The 25,365-nt window shown below is 41.0% G+C and overlaps 1 protein-coding gene across 6 annotated transcripts in view; it reads right to left on the bottom strand.

Annotated features, from left to right (window-relative positions):
• Positions 1-25,365, bottom strand: part of ASAH2 (N-acylsphingosine amidohydrolase 2) — a 434,557-nt gene that overhangs the window by 138,794 nt on the left and 270,398 nt on the right. For all 6 annotated transcript variants that reach the window (XM_078642909.1, XM_078642906.1, XM_078642910.1 and 3 more), the window contains 2 exons: positions 19,078-19,182; positions 11,896-11,977 (listed from right to left, as the gene is read on the bottom strand). In XM_078642909.1, coding sequence (XP_078499035.1) covers positions 11,896-11,977; positions 19,078-19,182 — 187 coding nt within the window. The remainder of the gene's footprint in view (positions 1-11,895; positions 11,978-19,077; positions 19,183-25,365) is intronic.

The following is a 25,365-nucleotide window of genomic DNA, read 5'->3' as shown; positions in this document are numbered from 1 at the left end:
CAGTTAAATTCCAAGTCATAACCTAAATTCTTTTAGATTTGATAAGAGCCAGAATTATAACGGTAAGTTCCAAAGAGAGTGTGAAAGATGATTAATGTAGAGAGAGAGCCTCAACTAAGGCGCTGAGTCTAAGGTTGTACATGGAATCAAACATTCAGACTAACTTTTACCTCTTGTAATACGAGATCTCCATGTATCACCATACCAAGTTATTTCGAAGAGAATGACCTCCAACACCAGACTCTGAAATTGTTCATTAGTTTTCAGGATTTGTATGAAATTCAGAGCAGAAACTGTCATAAGCGTGAGCAGTGAAAAAAAAGACCATGTGGATGCTAATCTGGTACCGTTAGCCAATGGTACAAGTGAAATTAAGGTCTTCCACAAAGTGGAAATGTTTATCTTGGAGGGACTAAAAGTACATGCCTCACTTCAAAGTTGGGAATATTGCACAAACTACATTTACAGTTTATTTAGAGCTTAAAAAATCGCTATTTGCAATACAGGTGTGCCTGTGTAATGAAGATTATTCCAATTGATACTATTGGATGCAGTGTCTAATGTGAAATATGTTGTGCCTCTCCTTCGTCCTCCAGGTGGTAACTTTGCAAGGAAGTACTCTGCAGGTTTATATGTTCCTAGTCCAATGGAGTGTAGAAGACATTTTGATTAACAAATAATGTTTGCTTAGTGTCATGGGTGTTTTTCATTAAGTTTCACAACACTGCATTTTTACAATGATGTTTTCTTGCTTTTGACCAAACTCAACCCAAACAAGGTTCTGGCTCCATCTAGAATTTCAAACGCGACCATGTTTTGCCTCTCTCACTGACTTTGCATGCAGCAAAATGTGCACTAATGCTTTGTGATGTCATGCTATTCTTGGTGAGCCTCAGTGGAAGCAATCTTAAAAAATGCAGCAGATCAAGACCTTTTCCTGCCTGCAAATTAATGGGTCTATTCATTTTATGAGTTTGTAATTGCTATGCCTAAGTCTCATGCAGTATCTTTTAATCTTTCAATCTTGTAAGTTAATCATTTACATGTTTTGAGAAAGTTATCACAGACTTGTTCTAATACGTTTTTTTAAAAGGTTGTTTTGGTCTTCATTTTCCCTATACAGTAGGCTACCGGCACCTGCATTTTACCTAAGGATGGTTCAGAGATTTATACCCATTCCCTTGTTTTGTTTTCTTGTTACCCCTTTCTTCTGGTGTTGTGATGAAGCTAGCCTTGTCTAACTGCTAAGAGGACTAGGAAGCAATGGGAATTGCAGCGTTTGAGCTTCTATTCTCCATCTTCAAATCATCACTCTACTGATTTAAGTCTACAATCCTGCATAGGAGTTTCTCTTCATACATCATCAGCAGTGCCTCTAAGTCAATAGTGGCTAGCTGTGGAACAAAACTACCGGCCTCATTTACAAGCCGATTGTGCCGCAGGTGTGTTACTTTTTTAGACGTACCGGCGGTGCAGTATGCCTGCCCATATGTAAAAAAGCCACGTAAAGTCACCCTGCTTGACTTTTCATGGCCTTGTAAATATGGGCCCCTTTCACGCATTACTCTCTGGAGACCCTTTTGACCCCACCACCACATCTAGGGGTCAGGGTATTCCTTCCCTGCCCCCTTTTCTTTATTTTAAACTTTTTGTTGAGGGACTCGGCTCAAGCCGAGTCTCAAGATGGTTGCAAATACTTCCTGATTGAAGTGTTGGCATCCAATCAGATTACAGCATGGGGACTGTCGGATCCATGGAGGATCTACGTCCCTAGATATACAAATTTGGATTTTGGTCAATAATCGGAAAACTACGGGACAGATTTACACCAGATCACAAAATGCGTGATCTGCTGAATAAAATCTACCTTTCTGCCATTTTGTGTCATTATGTCCAGCATATTGGGCTGTAGTCGTATGGGAATTAAAATGGGGAAAGCACGTTTTGAGACTCCCCTTTTTCTCTGCCCCCACTTCAGGGACCACCCTGAAACTTGCCGAACACAAGCTGAAGTAAGAGTCAATTTTATTTGGAAACGTTTGTGAAGATTTGTCAACAGGCACCAAGGAGATAGGCACCTGAAAATGTTTTGTTAATAGAAATTAGGTACTAACTATAACTATCTACAGGGACGTTATAGTTAGAAAATAGAATTTAGGTAAACCTTAGAAATTCACTGAAAATGTTAAAGGTTAGAAAAATGTTATAGTTAGGCTCAGATTTTACACACACAAAACCATAGAAATTCAGCAGTCATATATATACGTGAGCTAACTATAACATATGATTCTTCAATACACTCCATATAACGTCACATATTACATCACTCATGACATGGTCAGAGACTTCACTCATGACATCACTGATGACATCGCCCAGCAAAGCAAACTTAATATTACTTCTTAAAATATAATTTAAATTTTTTCAAAATATCAAGACGATACAGCTGAGAGCCGTACAGCACAGAGCCCACTTATCACCTATGAGACATTTCTAAGTGGAAGTTCTATCTCTTCTGAACCACTACTCTGAACACTAAGGACCAAAGCCCATGCCCAATAGTAGCAATGAAAGAGTATCGCAGGTTGGCACTGGGAACCCCAAAATGGAAGTAAAAGAAAATAGCAATGAAAAATAAATGAATGGCAAAAGCCTATAATGTATTATTCACTGCCCCTTGAAGGACTGCCCAATAATGCCCTGCGAGAGCTCTTTAAACTTTCTTTTTTAGAACTTGGCGAAGTCCCTAGAAAGAGCAGGGGCACCACCAAACATTTTCTCAATTTTTCCAGGGCTGAAGAGACAGCAGAAGCATTCAAGCTAAATTGTAAAAAAACAGTGACCATTCTGGGTAATTGTATCCAACCCAGGAGCACCTACGATATTTTTCAAAAACACTCCTAGCTGGAGCTCTATGCTTTTCAGCTGAAGTGCAAGGCCTTCTTGTGGTTGTATTGATGATTGGGTTTTGTGAGCTGAAAAATTTTAAAAGAAAAACTCAGAGACGTTTGTTTTGCTTTTTTTTTAAAAATAACATGTCTCTCACTCTTTGTTATAAAAATGATCATCCCACAAACAACAAAAATAAAATCTATTTTAAAAGCAAGACTCACAGGTGTGTTTTCTTTTTTAAATTAAAACGTTATTAAACATTTTAATGATAATCACTATTTTTAAACATTGGAATGTGTGTATTATTTACATATACATTTGACTGAAAATATTAGGGATTTTTGGAAAAAGATGATAGATTCGCTTTATATATATTGATATGCTCACTCCTTGCACATCATGGGTTTGCTTGCTGCAAGGTGTTGGATGCAGGGCCTGGCCCGACTTTTTTTGATATAGCTATGTCATAGCCTGCCATGACCCAGGAGCTACTCTTCTTCTTAATTGCTTTGTATCTATGTTTCTTCAGGGCCTTTTCTTGCTCACTACTAAAACCATTTGGTGCACATTTGATGTACTTTCAGATGGGTCGGTACCAGGCCCAAAAAACGCACCCTTGAAGGAAGTCTTTATCGACTTGGAAATGTTTGTTTTTCTATTAATCTTCCCATTTTCGCTCAACACATGACAACTGTAGCCTTCATTGAGTCTGCGTTTATGACAATTAACAAATATATTTGTTCTGATGTTTTTGTCTCTGACAATCTCTTTTTTTTTTTTTTTTTAAATAAATTTTTATTGCAGAAACATAAATCAACCCGTTCAATAGGCCAACCTATACACTGACGGCCCCCAACATTTAGTTCGATGGCAATCCAATACACAGCCAATTAGCCCACATCCCGGAGGCTGGGCGGCGCTTCAATGAACCAGTTCGCTGGAGGTGCCTCAGTGCATGCCCTGTCCAGGCCATAGGTCAGTTAAATCACATCGTATCCGCTTTTATCCCATAACACCCAACCCACCCCTCGCTCCACCCAGCCCTAGGCCGCTCCACTGTCGCTTCTCGCAAATCCCTATTATGACCTCCCAGGGCCGCCCGGTTCCGGGAAGCTGCCGCACGGCGGCAAACCCCCCCTCCCCTAACTCCCCCCATTCTCCCCCCCCACCAACTGCTGCTAATGCGGGTCCCAATAATCCCTTCCTGCTCTGAGGTATGACATACACCAGGAAGTTCAGACAATCATACAGTCCCCATGGAGTCCCTTCCTATTCCTGATCCACCTCCGTGCCTTCAGTTATATAGTCCCTTAAAGCCTGTACTACCAGCTCCCAGGACCGCGCCAGTTCCAAACTGTTCTCGTTACCAGCTCTAGTCGCCTGACGCATCCTAAGCACACTCTCACATCCCGACCACTTCAACAATTCATTCCTCCATCGCCGCACAGACGGCCCCTCTTTAGATTTCCAATGCCAAGTGAGTTCGCACTGCGCTAGTATTAATCCCAAACCAATGAATTTGCTCGTCACTTTGGTCTTCTTGGTGTGCGGGAACCAAAGAAGCAGACATGCAGCCATGTCAAAGTCTACCTCCCTATCCGTGACCGCGTTCAGGAGTTCTCCCACTTCCGGCCAGTAGTCCCCCAACTTCGGGCACCCCCACAGCATGTGGTCCAGGTCTACCTCTGGCTCTAGACATCTCGGGCACATGGCATCAAGCACCTGGAAGTGTCGTCGTAACCTCTCCGGGGTCAAATATGCCTGATGTACAATGAAAAAATGCACCTGCTGAAACCGTGCATTCCTCGTCCCTTTCCAGGTCCTGTGCAACACTTGGCCCCATATGGAGTCCGGGATTGGCTTACCTATGCTGGCCTCCCATCGCGATTTCAGTGCGACCAAAGGCACTAGACCTTCATGTAGCATTCTGTTGTGGAGGCAAGTCACCGCCTTGACGGTGCCCGCGGCCATCACCACATACTGGCATGCCATCGTCACCTCCGGCTCCACCAGTCCACCCCCCCCAGTGCCGCTGCATCGCTGTTACGATCGCCGCATGCAACAGGAAGGTTCCACTTGGCAGGCCGAATTGTTCCTGTAAAGTCTGGTATGGGACCAGCGTCCCGTCCATATAGAGGTCTCCCACCATCTGCAAGCCCAGTTCCTCCCACGCCAGTAATTGGGACCAATCACCCCCGTGCGGTAGGGCAGTCAGCATTCCCAGCGGTATCTCCGGCGCATACGGCCGGTGCTTCCTAGCTCTCTTCAGGTTCCTATTCCAACACAATCTAAGCGTCCTTTCCTCCATCGTAAGATCCCTTCCAGCCAGTTTCTGTTGCATCACGATTGACGACAAGACATGTCTCTGAATGCCGACCCCTCGGTCGCTATCTGGCCCTCTGAATTCTCTGGCTACGTTCTGTGTCAGGACCTGGAGCTGCGCCGCTAGATAATATAATTCACAGTCGGGGACGGCCATCCCCCCCTCACACTTGGGTCTTGTCAAGGTAGTCAGTGTCACCCTTCGGCGACCCTGGCCCCAAAGAAAGCCGGTCACCAACGTCCTCAACTCCCTAAAGATTCTCTGCGGGATCCACACCGGCAACGTTCTAAAGTAATAGAGTAGCCACGGGAGTGCCACCATTTTTAACAGTGCTACCCGACCCAACACGGACAGTGGAAGAGAGGCCCAGAAATCCATACAGCCCCTCAGCGCCCGGATACAGCGCTCCACATTCCCCTCAAGGAGGTCCGCTGCGTCATGGTAGATGCGCACTCCCAGGTAAACAAAACAAGAGGGTTCCCACACCACCGGTCTTGTGAGCTGTGGGCAGTGCGTGGTCTTCCGCAACGGAAATACACAGGTCTTGGTCCAGTTCACCCTGAGGCCTGACAGCCTCCCGAACCGGCCCAGCATGTCCACCGCGCCTTCCAACGCCCTCCCGGAATCCGCCAGGTACAGTAACAGGTCGTCGGCATATAACGATATATAGTGCGATACAGGTCCCTGTGCAATCCCGTCGTAGACGGTACCCTATCTCGCCTGGGCTGCCAGCGGCTCCATTGCTAAGGCAAAGAGCAGAGGGGATAGTGAGCAGCCCTGCCTCGTGCCCCTACAAACTTGTCTCTGACAATCTCTTTGTTTTTTTAGGAGTCTTCACCAAAGTTTATGACTTAGGGTGATCTTCACCAAAGTTTATGATTTAGTGTGAATATGACACATGAGAAAGCTTGCAGGTATTTTCACAATATCTTGCTTCCTTCCTTCAGAAGAGAATTCAAACAGGATACTATAGAGAGCTGTATGTAACTGGTGAGCTAAGGTCTTTTTGCGAGATCCAGCATAGTCACGCCTGTTATTGAAAAGCATGACTTGTGTTATCCCACATCACTGACAGAATATCATGATCATAAATATCATGACCAAAATATTGTTTCAAATATATAATTAGCAAAAATATTGTGGTCCGATGCTTATGCTATGAATGCCAAAAATACTGTGTCAAAAATATATTTTATAACAATAATCAACAAAACAGATAAACATATTATGTATTTTAAATAAATATCAACTTAAAATTAATATTATTGAATAGTTTATTCTTAAAATTGAATATAATGTATATTTAATAATTGTAAGGATTTTTAAACTTATATATATTATATGTACTAAATATTTTAAAACATCAACAATAAACAATGTAAAAAATATTTTAATTTGAAATACTACCAGTAAAATAAATCCAAAATTAACATATATACTACCAACAAAAGTATTTAACCTAAAAAATGACAATAATAATATAAAATGTAATTTTAATGTTGTGTACTGTACACTAAATTTAGAAACAAAAACTATTTATGAAACACATATTAAAATAGTTTGCTATCTCTGCAAATGTTAAATAATAATAGAAATAAAATAAAGTGAAACACTATATATATTTATATATATATAAAACATTTATTAACAAAAGAAATACAGTAAAAAATACATTTAAACAACAATATAATACATAGTAAAAATCCACTGTAAGCACAGTAGGGAAAAAGTTTTACTTCAGATGGTTTACCTTTACTATTCCTATTCTAGTCTAAGCAACAGTAGGGGAAGGGTTGGACCTAGAAGGGGTTACATTTACTATTCCCACTTCAGTATAAGCAACAGTTTTGAAAGCATTGGACTTTGGAGGGGTTACATTTAATATTACCACTCCATTGTGAGCAACATTAGCAAGACATTTGAACTTCAGAGGGGTTGGATTTGTCATTCCCAATCCAGTCTAAGCAAGAGTAGGAAAAGCGTGGGACTTCAGCGAAGTCATATCATGATCAAAATGTCAATATCACTTACAAATCAAAGAATGAATAACTCAAAAACTGCATAATAATTAACAAAAATACAATAGTAAAATTAAGCATGATCAATTATTAATTTGTCACTTACAAAAAACATTCTTTACAATAATATCATAACTTTAATATCTTCCCACCGTATATCGGGGGCCCCTGTATTTGTGTGGCAGGAAACTGGCCAAACCATGTGGTAGGGTTGAGCAAATTATGTGGTAAGAAAAGCCAAATTATACAGCAGATTTGTTGATAGTAATACTTCATTCTTTTGTACCTTTACAGTTGTTAACACTGTCTGGGCATTGGGTGAACCGCATTAGTACCAGTTTAATACCCAAATATAGCAATAAGTTACAGAAAGGTGACCACTCAAACTTTGCATATGCCCTTCCACTGCTCTGCAACATGTGCAGCTGCATTTGCTGGTAACTTTTGAACTGTTTGAGCAGTAAACAAAATAGTTTTTTTGTTAAAATCTGCAGATTATGCAGTCGATCATGCATTATGTGGCAAATGCAGCAAATCAATAATCATGCAAAAATCATTCTGGCCGCACAATCACTTCACTCTAGTGGCTCTGCCTATACCACTTAAAAATATGATAAATATATTGAAGTACATATAAAAAAAGAGACTTCAAAAAGTCATAAAAAATAAAAAAATAGGTAATGACAATAATTAATATTCACTTAGATATATCAACATTAAATAATAATATTTTAATTCATTCTTCCCATCAAACAACTTTTCCCTACAAACGCACCACCCCAGTACTAAAATATAATAAGCTATTAATAATATTTAATTTCAAATATACATTAAAATTAGATAACATCTATTCTATAACAATTAAAAGTATTAAGCAATAAAATAGAATAAAGAAAATACCAATACATTTAAATTAATTATAATTTAATTTCCTTCCACCATATTCCCCACCAAACACAACTTGATACTAAAATATAACGGACTATTAATAGTAATAATATCAAAATATACATTAAAAATAACACAACAAACTAAAATATATAATGTAACAATTAAATAATTAACATAATAATCAATTAAATAATTAAATTAGCATAATAACATACATTTACAAATAATTATAATTTTATTACCTTCCCATACTATTCCACTACAAATCCATCAACCTACAGCTAAACTTTAAATTGCCAATTACATTTATAAATAAATTAGTAAAGCACTTATAATTGCAAACTATATTTTTAAAAGTAAATACATAAATTGCTAACAATATTACCACCTATTCATATATTATTCAAAACATGTAACATTAATTAAAACACAATCCAAATCCAAATACTGTTATCTTGAGTATAATTATGATACATAGATGTTTTGCTGCAATGTGGTTACACAATACAGGTTTTAAATTCCTGTCTGCATGGATGCATGGGACAGCCGAAACGCGTCAGGAAAGGAGTGCTGCCAGTTTGCTTTGAAATAAATGCCAGTGTGTGCAGATTTGGGCGTTGTAATCCTTCTTCTGTGTGTGTTTAAATGTTGGGCTCACCATGCCCGCAACAACAAAGCCGCCCTGCATGGATGGTGGCTCCCAGCTAAATTGGAGACTTGTATTGGAATATATATATATATATATGTGTGTGTGTGTGTGTGTGCGTGCGTGTGTGTGTGGTTGTGTGTGTGCATGTGTGTGTGTATATATATGTATATTACCCAAAGGTAGGCTCTGCTGTGTAGTTTTACGTTGTTAGGGGCTTCCATAAGAAGAGTGTTTTTTATTTTGCTAATTCTATGGCCCCATCTTACAAATCCTCACAACCTTTTCCAAAAAAATCTGATCCGTCCGAGTTAATGGGGGGTCCCAAAATGCATTTTCCCCCTTGCAGTTTCCCTATAAGAATTTTGGACAGCAATACGAAAAAATATCTGAACAGAATTACACCAAATTTGCCAGAAAGCTGGATCTTTACACAGAAGCAGGCTTTTTTGATTGAATGTAAATTGTTAAAAGTTTTTTAAATATTAGGTTAAAAAAAGTAGTGATAGCTGAACATGGCCTAGCAATTTGATTGATGGGCTGTAACTTGTTTCACTGCTAAATTTGTTACCATTTGTTGAATCTTCACAAAAGTTTACAAAGAAAAGTTCATCCACCTCATCTCCTCCTGGATAGTTTTGGGGTAATTGGTCGAGCCGGGTCTCAGCAAAAGGTGGTCCAACATGTCCATCCCATGCAATTTTAGACAGTGATACAGAAAAAAACGACTGGACAGAATTACGCCAAAAAGCAAGATCTTTCCTCTGAAAGCTTGCTTTTTGTGATATGGTGTAAATCCGATGAGCTGTTTCGGAGAAATTAAGGTTAAAAATGTAGTGGTATCTGGGTGTGGCTGTGCAAATTGATTAACCAGGCGCCACATCAGCAGAAATGTTATAGCCGTCTGGCCCCCTGGCCCATTTAGGGTGGACCCGCAGGTACGACCCCGGGGTTTTTTTTTTCCAGATGTCATTACAGCGAGACTTAGCGCATCCCCCATGTGGTCCCACAAAAGTATCACTAAACTGGAAAAAAATTGGTTTGAGTGTCCGTGGTGTTGGCAAATGACAGGGGCTAGGGCACAGGCCATACGATAGACCAGGTCCTGCAACCAATATTCTGCCACGCACAGCTGAAATATACTTAGGTATGGTGTAACTCGTACCCCCACAATGCTCTGATTAGGATCTCACATATTACATCACTTATGATATGTAAACCACATCGTTGATGACATCACAAATGGTATCTCAAATCTGTAGGGTGCAAGTTATGCTTAGGTTAGGTATGTATAAATGATGAATTTCAGTGTTTTTTGCTTTTAAATGATTTTTTATTTTACATTTTGTTTTATTGATTTTCACATAAGGAACAACATAATGGGCAGTGCAAAATTCCCAAGTTCAAATTAAGAGATCCCCCAAAATCAACAGTGCATGCTTACCTATTGATGAAGAGTCTTGTATATAGCAAAAGACTTGTGTCAGAAGAATGCGTTATTGGGATTAACACTTTACATTATCCAAGCCATCATGCTTGGGTCATAGCAGAAATACCATTTATATCACCCTTGACTGCCACATCTGTTATACAATTTTACAAACATTACACAGAAGTCACACGCCCCATCTGAGCTGGAATCCCCCTATTCATTACATTTGTCAGGCAGGATCCCCCATGTCATAATCACCTCCACAACCCCTTCATCAGTGCGAGAGAGGCACATGTGGCTCTTCACCACCACTCCTCATTCGAGTAAATCTCTCAGACATAAGGATATCAGCGGTAAGCTGGCCCCCAACTAACCAATGACTACTCGCCTCCAAGCCAACAGCAGCGCAGGCTGAACAAGTCAGTATGGGCTCTTGCGCCCCCTAGGTCCTGTAATTACACCCAAGAGGCAGGCCAGTGGCATCAAGGGGACCACTATGCCAGTAGCCCCATCCCCAGTCCTAGGAACCACATCCCTTCAGAACCCTTGGACTCCATTGCATGCCCAGGCCAGATGCAAAAAGGTGGCCTCCCAGCTCCCCGCAGTGCATGCATCTTGCCACTCTTGAAGGGTCCATTCTGTTCAGCTGACTAAGGGTTAGCACATAGGTGTGGTGTAGGAAATTTAAGTGTAGTAACTTAAATCTATGGTTACAAGACACTGTTTGTTTTTTAATGTTAGTTGTTATTATTGCAAAACCTCTCATAACCACTTTAACCTTTGTTTTTTAGGGAATTGTGAAGTTTCTTAACATAAATTAAAATCTTAGTACTTTACCAATTTATAACTCCACTTTTAACCTTTGTTTTTCAGTGAACAGCTATATATATTGTTTCATTGAAGTAAAAAAAAGGTGAAAGTGATATTAAAGTTAAGTGAAAATGTCAAACAAATTCACCAGTTATAGTTTACTGTGCTAACTAGAACTTGTGCCCTATCATACCCATGTTGTTCTCAATTATATTGTTTGAGATGTTACCAGTGATGTCATCAATTATATAACTGAACACGTCATGAGTGATGCAATCTGTCAGGTCATAAATAGAGCATGGTGGGATCATATCTTATTTAAAAGTATATCAGACTTTACAACAGCATTGCGGAATAAAGGCATGTGTTGTAAAGCCTTGTGTGGTATTATAAAGCGTTGAAAAAGTCATCTCGTTGTAATGCCTTCAGGTAAAGGCATGAAGGGCAAAGCCCTGAATTGTAACATCTGATATTCGTTGAACGCATGTGGAAATAAGGAATGTCTAAAGCTTGCTGATGCTTTAGTGGTGTAACTTAGGTTTGGGTGATATGGGCAGCATAGGTAACTGTTCTCCACATTAGAGAATACACGTATGTCAAAAAAGAATGTTTTTGTCTGGAAGTCGGTTTTAAACTCTTTACCATTTAATGATTTGTTTTTTGGACATGTTGCTTAAATAGAGGGAGTCTTTCACCAATCTCCACTTATGCTTAGTTGACAACTTTTATTATTTTATAACAAGAGACCCTGTTTCATGAAATAGCCACAGTTTCATTAGTATGATTGTCATAACTCAAACCCTTCTCTAAAGTAGATAGCACAAGGTTAGCATTTTAACAGTATTTAACATGCTCTGCACGTGGTGCTGTTCTTTTAACTTACCCTGTGTGAAATTGAAAGCTCCGACTCCATCAATGGTTCCAGCAGCAAAGCTGTGGCCCAGGGCAGGCTTGCATGTTGTACCCTGAATACAAATGGTAATAAAAGGCAATTCATTTGATTTTGTCCTACCTTGTATTTCCAAAGTGTCTTTAACTCTAACCAATTGGATCTCATGAAATAATTTCCATCTCGCATGGTAATTTATGGTGGAAAAAATTATATATAAAAAGGATTTTACTAAACTAAATTCCATTTTATAGACTTTTTATTGTTGTACAGAGGACAACACATTTCAAACAAGTGAGGCAATAGGCAGCCAGTTCTTGGTGTGTGCCACATGTATGGCCCAGATGCATTCTGGGATTCAGAATCTCATTATATTTCAAAGCCCTTTTACTTTAGTCACATACAGTTCAAGCATCATAATGTTCAAACATGAAACATTCTGAACTACGCATATTGCTGGTCCACAGCTCTTCAGGGAAGATTTAGAATGTCATTGACTGTATCTCTGATGCTGCTATATAATTTATGTTGCATTGTTTTCTGAACAATGCCACATATCAAACTATTTAGGAATCCTCTACCGAAAGATGTAAACATGACACATACACTCAGGGCCTCATTACGATGTTGGGCGGAAAGCCTCTGACCAGTGGTGAGAGGCTTTCTGGCTGACATGGTAGGTTTAAACTTCGACCGCCGTATTAGGATGATGGTGGTCGGAGTTAAACCTACAGGGGCATTCCGACGTGGTTCCAACGGGCTCACTGTGCATCGGAAAGACAGCATAATCCCATAATGACGGCGGTTCCACCGTTGGGATTATGATGTCGGTTTCCGATAGCCCCTCCATGTCAGCCTTTCCGATATGGAAAGGCTGTCAGAAAGTGACATTGGGGGCACCTAACAGGCCCACTTCCCCCCTAGACCTCCGCAATGGGGCCTGGGGAACACCTATGGTGTCCCCTAAACAGTCCTGTACTGTGTGGCAGGCACCGCATGGTGCCTGTCGCATGGTGCAGGAATGTTCACAAACATCCGTTTTTCAATGGAAGCTTGTGCTGCAGGCCTTTTCCGCCCCGCTTCCATGTTTGCGACTACCCTATGGGCAGTCACATCATAATCATGCGGTTGGAACAGTAGACCTTCAATTAAATCAGGCCCTCTGTGTTTTACTTACACTTTTTTCCGAGTGCTTAGGCCAATGAAAGCAACAGTCTTCCATAAATAGGTGCAAGCAAGTGTCATACAAACAAAGAATACAGGGTGTTTAAAATCCTACATTAAGGTGTGGAATTTCAGGGTACTGTAAACTTAGCAAAGGCCACTCTCAGTCCTTCAATGTGTCCTTAATTCCTTCCTGCACTGTGTACCCAGATTGAAAGTCTTCCAAATGTGTTGGTTCCTAAGCTTTCTGTATCATTCTCAGATTCTGGTTGGGGCCAAATATAGGCACTGACTTTGACAGTGAAGTGATTTGTTTGCACATATATAGGTTTGCAATAGTTGAGGCTTAACTTTCGGGCAGAACATGTGAGAAGGTTGGATCTTATTAGAAACTGCTGATCATTATAATAAAATCCAATGTATCATTATGAAGTGTTAGATTACGGATAGTTCATCCAGCACTGTTTCTCCACCTCTTATTTCTCCAGTCAATGCTAGCCTTGCCATTATTCAGGGGTATTTGTATGGTCCTATTGTTTATTCAACCATTATGTTTTGAGCAAATGTAGTGTTTTAGAATTAAAAGAGATGTATTAATGTAGAAAATCCATTTGCTTCCTAATGATCCAGAGGTAAATTTGCTTTCTGGACCTAATAAGGACCTCAATTTAGCATTCAGCCTTGTGCATTTGAGACAATTGCTGTGTCTTGTGGTTTACATTTGTGATCAGGTGCCTGTTCGATTAATTCAATTTCTATGAATTTCAGAATTGCAATAAACTTTTCTTCAAATTACCCCTATTTTCGCTTGTACACTTTTTGAGTTTTCTAGTTATAAAAACGATTGTAGATGTTTTATATTAACCCTTGTCTTGGTCTTCGTTTTATTTTATATTGTCAGTTCCTGTACCCCTAACACCCTTTGACTCACCAAGATGCCAAAAGGAAGGTCAGTATGTACCGAAGATACCCGTTTAGGCCCTGCTGTGTCTATCAATAGCTGAAAATGATTGTTGTAGAAGCTCATTTAAAGTGAACTAAGGCTTTACATGTTCTTCCAATCCTGTCCCACGAGTGGCTTTCTCAAACGTAGAATGGCCTGTATCTTGAGATAAATCTTTTTTTTTTTTTTTTTTTAAATGAGAGCAATATTTCTGTTGGAATGACTATACATAGAGGCTCTATTCTTCGAAAAATATTCTCTGTAGAAATTAAGGTTCGTCTTTCTTTGTATTGCTGGCTCTAAAGCATTCTCCAAAGCAGCGTATTTCTTAGTCTAGGTTGTCTAATATATGACCGCTTCCTACCTTTTTTTATCAGATCTGAAGTGTTCTGTAACGAGACGATTCAAGGGATGTAGAACATAAGCAAATAGTTTCTCTATGAGAAGCTCTGCTGAGGCATGACTCTCAAGGCCATTGTTTAGTATTTAAACTATGCATGCACTTCACTCCAGAAGTGAAGAGTTACAGAAGGTGTGGTTCTATTTTTGCATGGATTTTTAGTACTTGGGATTGGAAACTAGAAAGGGAGGGGATTGTGGGGCATTGTGCTTCCTCTCTTACACTCTCTCTGGTCTGCAAAAAAGTTGTCCTGCTTGAAGAAGTGTAGTTCACCATCTCACACACTAGTCCAGTGACTGCCCTGCAATGAATTGCCACCCAATGCCTTTCTTATGGAATGTAATACTCCAATAGAAGCCCCACAACCATCATCGTACACTTTGAACACCCACTTGCAAGTAACTTTTTTCCTGTCTCTGTCTGCCACCCCTCACCTTGGCTTCTTCACACCATTGAACAGTGGAAGGCTCGAAAGGGGAAAAGGAGGGCAACTTGCCCAGTCATGGAGATAGGCCATGGCCTGACAACAAAAGGAAGGTTGCCATTTTGGTCCACCTTCATTGCGTTACCCACTTCCTTTCACTGAGCAAAGGAACTGTAGAGGGCGTGGCATAATAAATATGAGGAAATATTACATGGAAAGGGAATTGGAGTGAAGGGGTGTTTTCTAAGTTGATTGTGGCTCGTGTGCTGTTTAGAGCTATGTACACCAGACTTAGGGCTTTATTACGAGTCTGGCAGTCCACTGCAACTGCCAGGAATCAAATATCCCTGGCAGTCGCGTGGCTTTAGTGAGGTTGCAATATGCTTGGCTGGACTGCTGCAGCCCGACGAGCATATAACAAGTTTCCTCATCGCCACACTTCTCAAGGAAATGAAAAATGAGGCGGTGAGATAGCAAAGGGGACCCTACTTTGTGGCTCAAGCTATGTGGATGCACACAGGGGGTACAACATGTGCCCCACGTGTGCATGCACACGAGTACCTACATGGCATTGACTGCAGAAGTCCATGCCATGCAGGTACTGCCTTTGACGTTCCCTTTGCAGTACAAATTTCATAGACACTGTCCTGGGAACACCAAAGAACTGCCCGCCAGACAAGAGAAAACTCCTAATCTGGCAGGCGGTTTGTACATGGGTTTGTCGGTGCGGGAGCTAGGTGGTCCCGCTTTTGCACTGCCAAACTCATAAAAATCCCTTAGTGAGAAGAATGTTCACCATTTTTTTGAAGCACAACGCTCTATGTCTTAAGTTGTCTGACTACCAGGAGAGGTGTTAGATCTACTTGTTGTTGGTAAACGTAGCAGAAGAGACAGGAAAAAAGCACATGAGGAGAGAGAAGAGACAGCGTAAAAGAGAGAGAGAAAATTAAGATGGGGTAATGATTTAAAAAGAGGAAGGATAGGGAGACATTTGATCACATCTGGGCAAATAATACAATGAGGGCAGTGCTGCTCTTCTCCTGTGGAAACATTGCTAAAAATATTTCATTCTTTCCCAAATGTGTCTGCCAATCATTCTCATTGAGTTCTGGGGTCATTGGCTAATAAAATACTACTCTTATATCGATGCCCAATGTTAGAAATTTCGTCGAGAATCAATGGAATCGATTTAAAAAAATAAATAATCCATGGAATCGATTTATAAAAATAAATCTACACCCGTGGGGATATACCCTCGCAAGGGTGCAGATTTAGACCTTAGGGTATTCATAATGGTTTTCAGAAGTATACCTGGAAACCTGCAACGTTACACATTTCCTGGTGTACTCATGGAAAGGTTTGTGAATTCCACTAAAGCAAAACCCTACATCTGTGTCTCGTGGTCGATCCAAGGAAGCAGATTTGCAATTCTATACGTGAATCGGGCTCTTTCTGAATGGCATTAACAGATGCAATTGTATGCACACGTTCCTTTTGTATCAGAAAATCAGGAGCAGGTGAGCAAATGCACTTTATATCTTCTTTTATTTTTTGGGCTCCGCGGGGAAATATTTTTTAAAATTTCAGCCCTACTTGCTTTATAGTGTGTATCCTTTTCCCCTCACCCTGGAAAACAATTTACTCCTTGCCTTGAGATAGGTAAATCTCTGATTTTTGTTCTAGATCAGAAGTGGCCAGGAACAACCTTTTAATCCTTTTATGGGTGCAAAATCAGCTTTTGCGAATAGCTGTTTGGAGTTGTTAGCATACAAAAAAAAACTATTTGCAGGAACTAGCTTATTTTCCTTGGAAATGATTAGGAGAAATGTGCTACCCTGAACATTAGACTCAAATAAATCTCCTACTTCTAGATAAAACCTACAACAATTAATTTATTTATATGTGAGCGGAATTAAAGTGTGGAAGCACGATCTGCATTTCGACTCATTTCGAGTTCACTATACACAATTCGACAGCACTTTCAAAATTCAACTTGTTGATGCAGAGAGCCAACCTTGTTATGCAAGTTCAACCTACACCAAAAGAGTTAATCAGATCCTGAAACTTTACAATACATTTCTGTTATCAATAGCTAACAAATTTAGACTGGGTCTTCTAAAAAGTAAAATATATATCTCAGAATGGCAACTATGTTATTTGATAGACTTACCGTTTATCTTGAGCATGCATAAAAATATTTATAATGAAATAATAAGGGCAGTTTTAAACAGACTTAGCGATGTGAATGATACTTTGGGCCAAAACCTAATCGCAATAAACGGTCACAAAATGTGCACCAACTTTATGCAACCAGTCTTTAATTTTGCAGTGTAACCTATTTAATATAAGCACTAATAGGTTGCATTGCAAAATTGCAAGTTAATAGGAGTTGCAGAACAACCTGCATAATGAATAATAATTAGACAGGTTGCTGATTAGCAACTAACACAGGCATAGTGGCAGGGGCGTCTCCTCCATTTGAGCAGAGGAGCGTCGCCCCATAAGCCCCAGAGGTGAACAATAAAACGGTAATAAAGTTTATAAATTACCATTTTATTCTTCAGCAACCCGTCCTGAACTAAGTGTTAGGACAGGGCAGGGCTAGCACTGCTAAGTGGCAGCAGCAGGGAAAATTTGCATATCTCTTTGGCCAGCCATCTTGGGCCGGCCAGCCAGACAGACATGCGCATTTTAAAAGTTCTCTAGCTAGCTGTCTAAGACAGCTGGTTTAGAGAAGGCACAGGCCTCCATTGCTCTTAGGAGCACTGGGAGAGCCTGCTCTATCAAATCCTGGCGCTGCTTTCATGCTGTGAAAGCAGGGCCAGGAATGGATAGTACAGTTTCCTGCATCTGGAGCTTTCTGAAAGACACCCGAGGGAGTAGGATATCGCACTGCATGAAGGTAAGTGGATTTAATATTTTTTTTTTTTGCCCACCCATCTCCCTACCCCCGCTCCTCTACCCTGGTTACAAGCCAACTGCCACTGGATAGTGGCCTACATGGAACAGCAGACCACCATCCTTAAATTCGCATTCCCAAGCGGAAAACCTTTTTTCAAAGCAGTATGTTTTTCAATAAACCAGTGCTGCTTTTCAAAATAAAAAATAAAAAATCCTTTATGGGTAACCACCCCCTGGACCACTGCCTGCTCCCCCTCAAGGCTGCAGAAACTGCAAATTTGGTGGCAAATCATTGATACATACCAGTACAACTCACAATTAGAAGGGGGCATCTTTTCACATTCCCTTCTAATTGAGATTCGGAAAAGATAGCAGCTCATTTTATGAGTCGGAAAGGCTTTTCTGACTTGCAAAAGAGGTTTAATACGTTTTAAAAAAGCGCCTTTTTTGCAGTAGGAAAGCCAGTGATTTTGAGAACCATAGGGTTTGCGATTCAAAAATGGCTTTGTTCATAATGGACAGTGTGTACTAACACATATTCCCAAAGACACAGAATGAGCAAAACCCTTTGATACATGAGGCCCCTGGCAGTTTCTCAGGATGAGATATGGGACTAGCAGATCACCTGAAATGATTTAATAATCAAATAATTATTTTCCCTTGAAGGGCTCGAGTCAGTGGCATGCAATCTTGAAATCCACATTTACTCCAGATATACCTTTTGGCTAAGGCTGAAACCAGGACGTTTAACCCCTTGCATGCTTGTGACGGAACCGTTCCGTCACAAGCCTCGGGTGTGCTGTGCTTGTGACGGAACGGTTCCGTCACGGCCCGCTCGCCGCGCCTGCGCGGCGCGAATTCCGCGCCTGCGCTGAGCGTTCTATTGGGCGGGCGGGGCCATGACGGAACCGTTCCGTCACAAGCACAGCGCGCCCGAGGCTCTTGACGGAGCGGTTCCGTCATGAGCACGGGAGCGCCGTGCGGCCGCCCCGCCCCCTTAGCACTGCGGTGGAATAGCCGCCTCAGTGAAGGGGTTAAAGAAAGTAGAAAAAAGCCTTTTTATAAACAGAAAGTGAAAGAAAAATCTGACCCAATCCTGTATAATTTAGCTTCCCGTTTTGTATCATTGCTGTTTTTTGTACAGACAGAACTGAAAACGTTAAGCAACAAACTGAAATGCAGAGGCTTAATATATCGGCTGCATACATATACCTGCAAGGCTGTTGATCTTTAAGGTTGAAAACTGTTCATAAGTCAAATTCAGATGGAACATGAAACAGCCAAATGCACACACGGGAACAGGAGGGTTCGATATCAATTCTACAAGGAAACATAAGGTCTTACTGTATGTGTGGAATTCAGCTGTACAGTGACGTTGCTCATGTCCACCCACTGGTGAGCCGAATTGAGGGGCCCAGTTACCTCCTCTGAAGCCGCCGCAAATAGCTCCTAGAAAATACAATTATCAATAATTTGCAATGAAATCAAATTAGCAAGGTTGTCCTCACATTTGATTAATACACAGCGTTACAGATAATGATGTTCTTTTAAGGCACGCTTTAGCGTTAGGCCCACTTTGTCATGTTAAGATACTATGAAGCCCCCGTGAATGCCAAAGACGTCAGTGCCTGAAGAATTAGGATAAAATGGTGCTAGCATGGGTGGCATGGTATAAGGCTACTTAATACAGCATAAAATTACATGACCTGGTATAGTATAGCATGGCAAAACATCACATAATACATAACGCGCCACAAACACAGGTGACATGGCATAGCACCACATAAATAGTGTAGTTTAGCAAAGCATAACTAAAGTTTGTAACAATAGAAAAATGAAAACCGAGAACACCCATATAATACCAGTTTCAAGGATAGACATAATAAATTGAATTAAAAAATATATATATTAAATGAAAGACAATTTTAAGGCAACACAAACTAAAAATTATATTCAAATTGAAAAGCAGGGCAACAGAACTAGTGGATTTTCTTGTTTTCAAGAATTAGAAAGCACAGTAAATCTTCAACTGATGTAAGTTAAAAATCGGAAACAGAAGTGAACCTATATCAAAACCCAATTAAGAAATAAAGTTTAAAAATGTTTTAAAAAATGTCACATTTTTGTACAATTACTAAAATTGCATCATTTCTCATTAATGATTTTCCAATTAAATAATTTTTATATGGTAACACATATACCACTTTCTCACTAGCTCTAATATATATATATATATATGTATATATTACCTACTGGCGGTCGCCAGTAGGTAGTTATAGTTAGGACCTAGTTTCCATAGGAAATCGTCAACATTCTATTTGGATTAACTTTGGCCCTGGTGGATGAATCTTTGCGAATTTCTCAAAGAAGATGGCTCGGTCCGCTGCGCTCCTTCCCTGAAAATTTGGGGGGGATTGGTGAAGTGGGGGCTGAGATAAAAGGGGGGTCCCAAAACGTGTTTTCTCCATGTTATTTTCCATAGGACGTTTAGACACGGCTACAGGTCGAACGGCTGAATGGATTTATAAGAAATTTGGCAAAACTGTAGAGTCCGGCTCGCAGATTACGCTTTTTGTGGAATGGTGTAAATCCGTTCAGTAGTTGCTGAGAAAATGAAAGTTAAAGTCAATTATATATCTATAAGCGCGGACGGGTGCGCACACTCGAGCGGCTGCGCGCGAGCGGAATTTTTTTTTTGCTGCGTGATGTCTGTTAACGTTCGATTCGAAGGAAATCAGGAAGTGTTGACCGCCATTTTGTCACTGCGCGTAAATATATTGTCATTTCAAAGCGTTGGAACATGGAAAGGGGAGAAGGTAGAGGTTGTTTTGCTGCGTAGGTTTTCTCAGGGTGTGCAGTAAGGTCCTTAAAGGCAAAAATATATATTTATTTATTTTTCAAAAAAAAGTTGCGGGGTGCGCGCGCTCAGGCACGCACACCTATTTACAAGAGTGTGAAAATGGAGATAAATCAGAAGTTTGAGTGCTTTGATATAAGGTGGCTCTGAAAAGAGCCCTTGTGTTTATTGAGTTGTTTCTGCATTTATAAGTAAGTACCGATGCAGAGTCTGATGTTGCAGAGGAAGATTTTGTTTCCCTCATCCGTGAAATGAACACCATCTGTCCTATAGATGTCTTGCATGTGGTAACGCAAGTTGTTGTGGTAAATAGAACCCATGCTATAATCTCTGAGGAAAGCAGAAACAGATTTATTAACATGTCTCCTTGCTTTCTCAATTTGTGCACAATGTTGATTGGACCAATTCCATTTCTGTCTTTGGCATATATTGGAATATACCAAGGCAGTTCGAGGAAAAAGTGTCATCAATTGTCTAAAGGAGTCTTTTAGAAGCATTTCCAGACCTACCCCAGTCAATGTGCCTAGATCGTTCCCACCACAGTGCACAATTATAAGGTCTGGTTCTGGGAGATGCATAAAAGTTTTCACCAATGGTATTAATTGGTGACATCTTAATCCTCTTTGCCCAATCCACGTTATCTGCACATTTGGTAAATCAAGGTTGGAAATTCGTCTGCTTGCTGCATATTTTCCACTCCAGTGAATATAGCTGTGTCCTGAAAGCCAAACCTTCATTTTCAAGGCAGATGCAGTCGTGCTCCGATGGGTTGTGGAAGTGGAATGGCAGTTAGAAGCTGAAATTCAGGATAAAAAAAATGGATGAGGCTTGGTGTGGTTGAAAAACAAAAGATGATTGGTTGATTCTAATACGTGAAGATTGAAGACTACGTTGCATGTTAATGTTATGTAAAAGAAAAAGTAGTATTGGGTGTGAAAAAAATGACATGTAACAGAGCTGTGGATAGGCAGGTGTTTCTGGAGGGAAAACAGTGTTGTTAGTTTGCTGTAGAACGTTGAGATATGAACTTTTGACCTGTGCCTTGAGCCAGGTGCAGAATGAGGTGTTACCATGGAAACAGCCAGAGATGGCAGTGGGTGATGGGTGACTTTTATGTGACATTGAAAATATTGTGAGGGACAACCAACTGAAATGTGAATTTGAATACAAAATTTTGCGGGAGGAAATATGATTGGCTGAAGAGACATATATGAGTCTGTATTGACTGGATATCTGTGCCATTGAATTTTGGTTGCAGTGATAGCAGCATAATTGAGACTTCCGTCAAACGAATATCTATTTTGTGACTGTCACTGTTGTACATCGTACAAAGCATTGGTAAAGGTAAGTCTGTAACTGTTTGTTTTGTCATGTACTGTAAAAGAAAGGGTTCACGGGCTGTTATAGGCCTGTGGGTTCTAGTATGAGTAAATCAGGTCGACAAAAGAAAATATTAAGTTAGTACAGGTGAAGTTACGTGGAACTCATGAATACTGTTTCAATATACAATCATTTTATTGAGATTATGGATTAAAAGAGAGAACGTGTATATTTGAAATGTTTATTCAGAAATGCACTGTTTTCAAGGCAAGTTTCTTATCTAATACGAGTGCAGACATTGTAAAAAACAAAGTAATCGGTATAGCCACTAGTACATAAAATACAAACGGTATAGTTGATGAAAAATGAATATGGTTTAGCAAAATTAATTATACACTCTTATGAGGAAGTATATTGGGGCAGATTTATGAAGGCCTTGCGCCGCCGGTGCGTTACTTTTAACATAAATAAGGCTCATTATATGTTAATAAATGGATGAAGGTCTCTGGCCTTTCAGTTTAGGAACGATACATGAAAATGCTAGTGGTTAGACCAGTGTTTCCCAAACTGTGGTCCGCGGACCCCCAGGGGTCCTTGACCCATTCTCAGGGGGTCCGCAGGCAGCAGTTTTAAAAGCACTTCAAAGTTCCTTGCAGAATTATCATTTTTGGAGCAACAATAAAAGTGTCAAGATAACATCAGTGATTAATGTACCTGCTGGAGAGAGGAGAGTTTTGTCCAGTGGCAACTTCAACTTATCTAATGTAGCACAGAGGGTTACTGCAAAGAATAATTTAAAAAAATGTTATATGCATAGGTCAGTGGGTTACTTACTGCTTTTGTAAGTAACTTATTTTTCTTCCCAGATTGTCGTATCCTTGTGCATAATAAGGTCTTCATTTACTATTCTTTGAAAGCTAATAAAATTCAATCTGTAATGATAACTGTGTTGTAGACTGCACCATTGTTTCCCAAAAACCTTTGGGGGAGAGCATTCCAAAGCACCCTCTGTAGTGATCAGGCTCACTCATTGCACTTGGTATGCACCGTATGGGGACTGGTCTGAAAACATTTTCTAGGGCTGCTTTTGGTTTCCAGACTGGCCCTTGCAGGAGCAGGAGCCTCGAACAGCAAAATAAAACCAGCCATGTAAAGGTTTGTCACTGGGATGCAGCACCAATCTTCCCATTAAATTATTTAGTTTTTTGTAAATTCACAGAAGTGGAGGAGCGTGTCGTTATCCTCCTTGGCTTAATGACACGGTCCACCACTTCGGAAACGAGGGTTTTGGCCATATTTACAAGAATATGGTGCAGCCCTGTGTTTCCCCCTGCGCTTGCGCTACACTTAGCAGGGTAGTGGCAATGCAGGCACCCTTGCACCATAGTGCAAGTGTGACTGCGTGCAGGGGAAGATTGTTTATGTACAGGAAGATCCTCCTTCCTGAACATAAAAAATCCAAGGCGTTTTGCTTTTTCCATGTGTACTGCATAAGGCAGCACACATGAAAAAAGCAAAATCGAGGAGAAATAAAGCATTTATCCTCGTTTCGTCAAGTTAAGTCCAGGTGTTTCCTGGTTTTAATTATGGCGCAGTCTCCTATTTACGCTGCCCTTGTAAATAGGAGGCAGCGTTAAAAAATCAATGGCTGTTGAAGTGGAATGCCCATCGCAACACCCACTGCCCACCTCTTTCACGTTAAGTATTGCATGAAAGTGGTTCTTATTTGCAAAGCAGCGTTAAGCCATAGTAAGTGGCTCAACGGTGCCTTGTACATAGGGCGAAACCCATATCGCCACGGGAATATTGCAAAAAGTGACGTTCCCATGGAGATAGGGGTTTGTAAATCTGCCCCAAAAATTGTTAGTAATTCGAGTTTTTCTTTTGTGTACACCTGAAACAATTTCCCTGAGATATGTGGCATACAAGGTAAAACAGAACACCGGGACCTTTATCGATTGCCTTATGTTGCACAAAAGAAAAAAATACACGTAACAGACTTGGATCATTTACATTTTCACTATTTCTGGGCACTTTGATTTTTGACCTTTCAGTAACCGACTTGCTTTATTTCGCCTGTATTTTACGTAGATCGGAAACAATGGCTATGTATTCGAACTTACCAATTCAAGAGCTACTATTATATTTGGTTTTCACAAAATCTTTATTCAAAAATGATGACGTACAAATGCAGGCATACAACCACGTAAGTGATGACGCACAAATGCAGGCCTAAAACTACGTGGGCCAGCCACGGAGCAGACTGGGGCTGTACAAGAGGGCATATTTATCTGAGTAAAACATAACTGAGTCGGTGGTCATTTTATTTCATCAAGGTACGATAAGTGCAATAGAATCATATCGAAAATTCATTGTGGGCAAGTACCATCAGTGTTGAAAAATCGACCTTTCAATAATACTGTAATTAATGATGCGTCAGAACTTAATATCAATTCATTGTCCGAATGTTCAAGCAATACTCATCCCCTCCCGCCATGTGCTTCAAGAACTGCATCCATATTTCATGATCTGAAGTCTCAGCATCCGGAACACAACGGGGAATTGCGAGTTTCGTTTATATCGGCGCCATTTTGGGTGGGGTCAGGCGGGCCCAAGTATACTCAAAATGTCTCCACCAACTCGGGGTTGGACCAGAATCTCTTTCGGCAGTCCAGAAGTTCCGTTAAGGGGCAACAGAAGGGACCGGTGACATGAACCATCAATCAAAGAAAAGGGAGGGGCAACAATCTTTCCTACCGGGTCATACTGATGTTCCACCGGAACCGATCGAATCAGTAGTCTGCAGGATTTTTGGTCATTCAAACTGAGGCTGGCGTCAGCATGAGAGCGCCAACGTCTCGTGGCTACGCTTTGGTCGTTCTGCGGGCAATCATGGCAGTCCTTTTCCATCGGGGGCGGTCGGAGGCCCGCGGAGGCCGAGGGCCCTCCGCAGCTCTCGTAGAATCTTCAAAGTTGAGGAGAACGCCTCTGGACAGGTGTCTTCCATTCAGAAAATATTGTTGGCAGCATTTTGAAAGGAAAGACAGGGGCCCATTTTCTGGTTAACAGGCGACCAGGCCAACTTTTCACGCCAGGCCCATTCCTGCAAAGTCGACCGCCATTTTTAGGAGATCTGCAACCACCGGCAGTCACTGGGTTGCAGGAGCAGATGGACTCAAGCCTGTCGGGCGAAGCATCGTTGCACCGCCACAGTGGACGAGACCCTGCTGGGTGAGTGGAGCGTCGCTGTACCGCAACAGTGGGCGAGTCCTTTGCTGGGCTCCTGGAGCGTCCCTATACCGCCAGAGTATGCGAACCCTTTGCTGGGCTCGTGGAGCGTCCCTATATCGCCACAGTGGACGAACCCTTTGCCGGGTGCGTGGATCGTTGGGGGTGCAGCTGAGGGGCCTCCACCTGGGGAGGCGGGAGAGGCTCGTCCGTGCCGCCTCTCCCTC

This window comes from Lissotriton helveticus, chromosome 5_1 (assembly GCF_964261635.1).
Source record: "Lissotriton helveticus chromosome 5_1, aLisHel1.1, whole genome shotgun sequence".
In the NCBI taxonomy this organism is placed as follows: Eukaryota; Metazoa; Chordata; class Amphibia; order Caudata; family Salamandridae; genus Lissotriton; species Lissotriton helveticus.
This window is presented reverse-complemented; position numbering and strand designations above follow the sequence as displayed.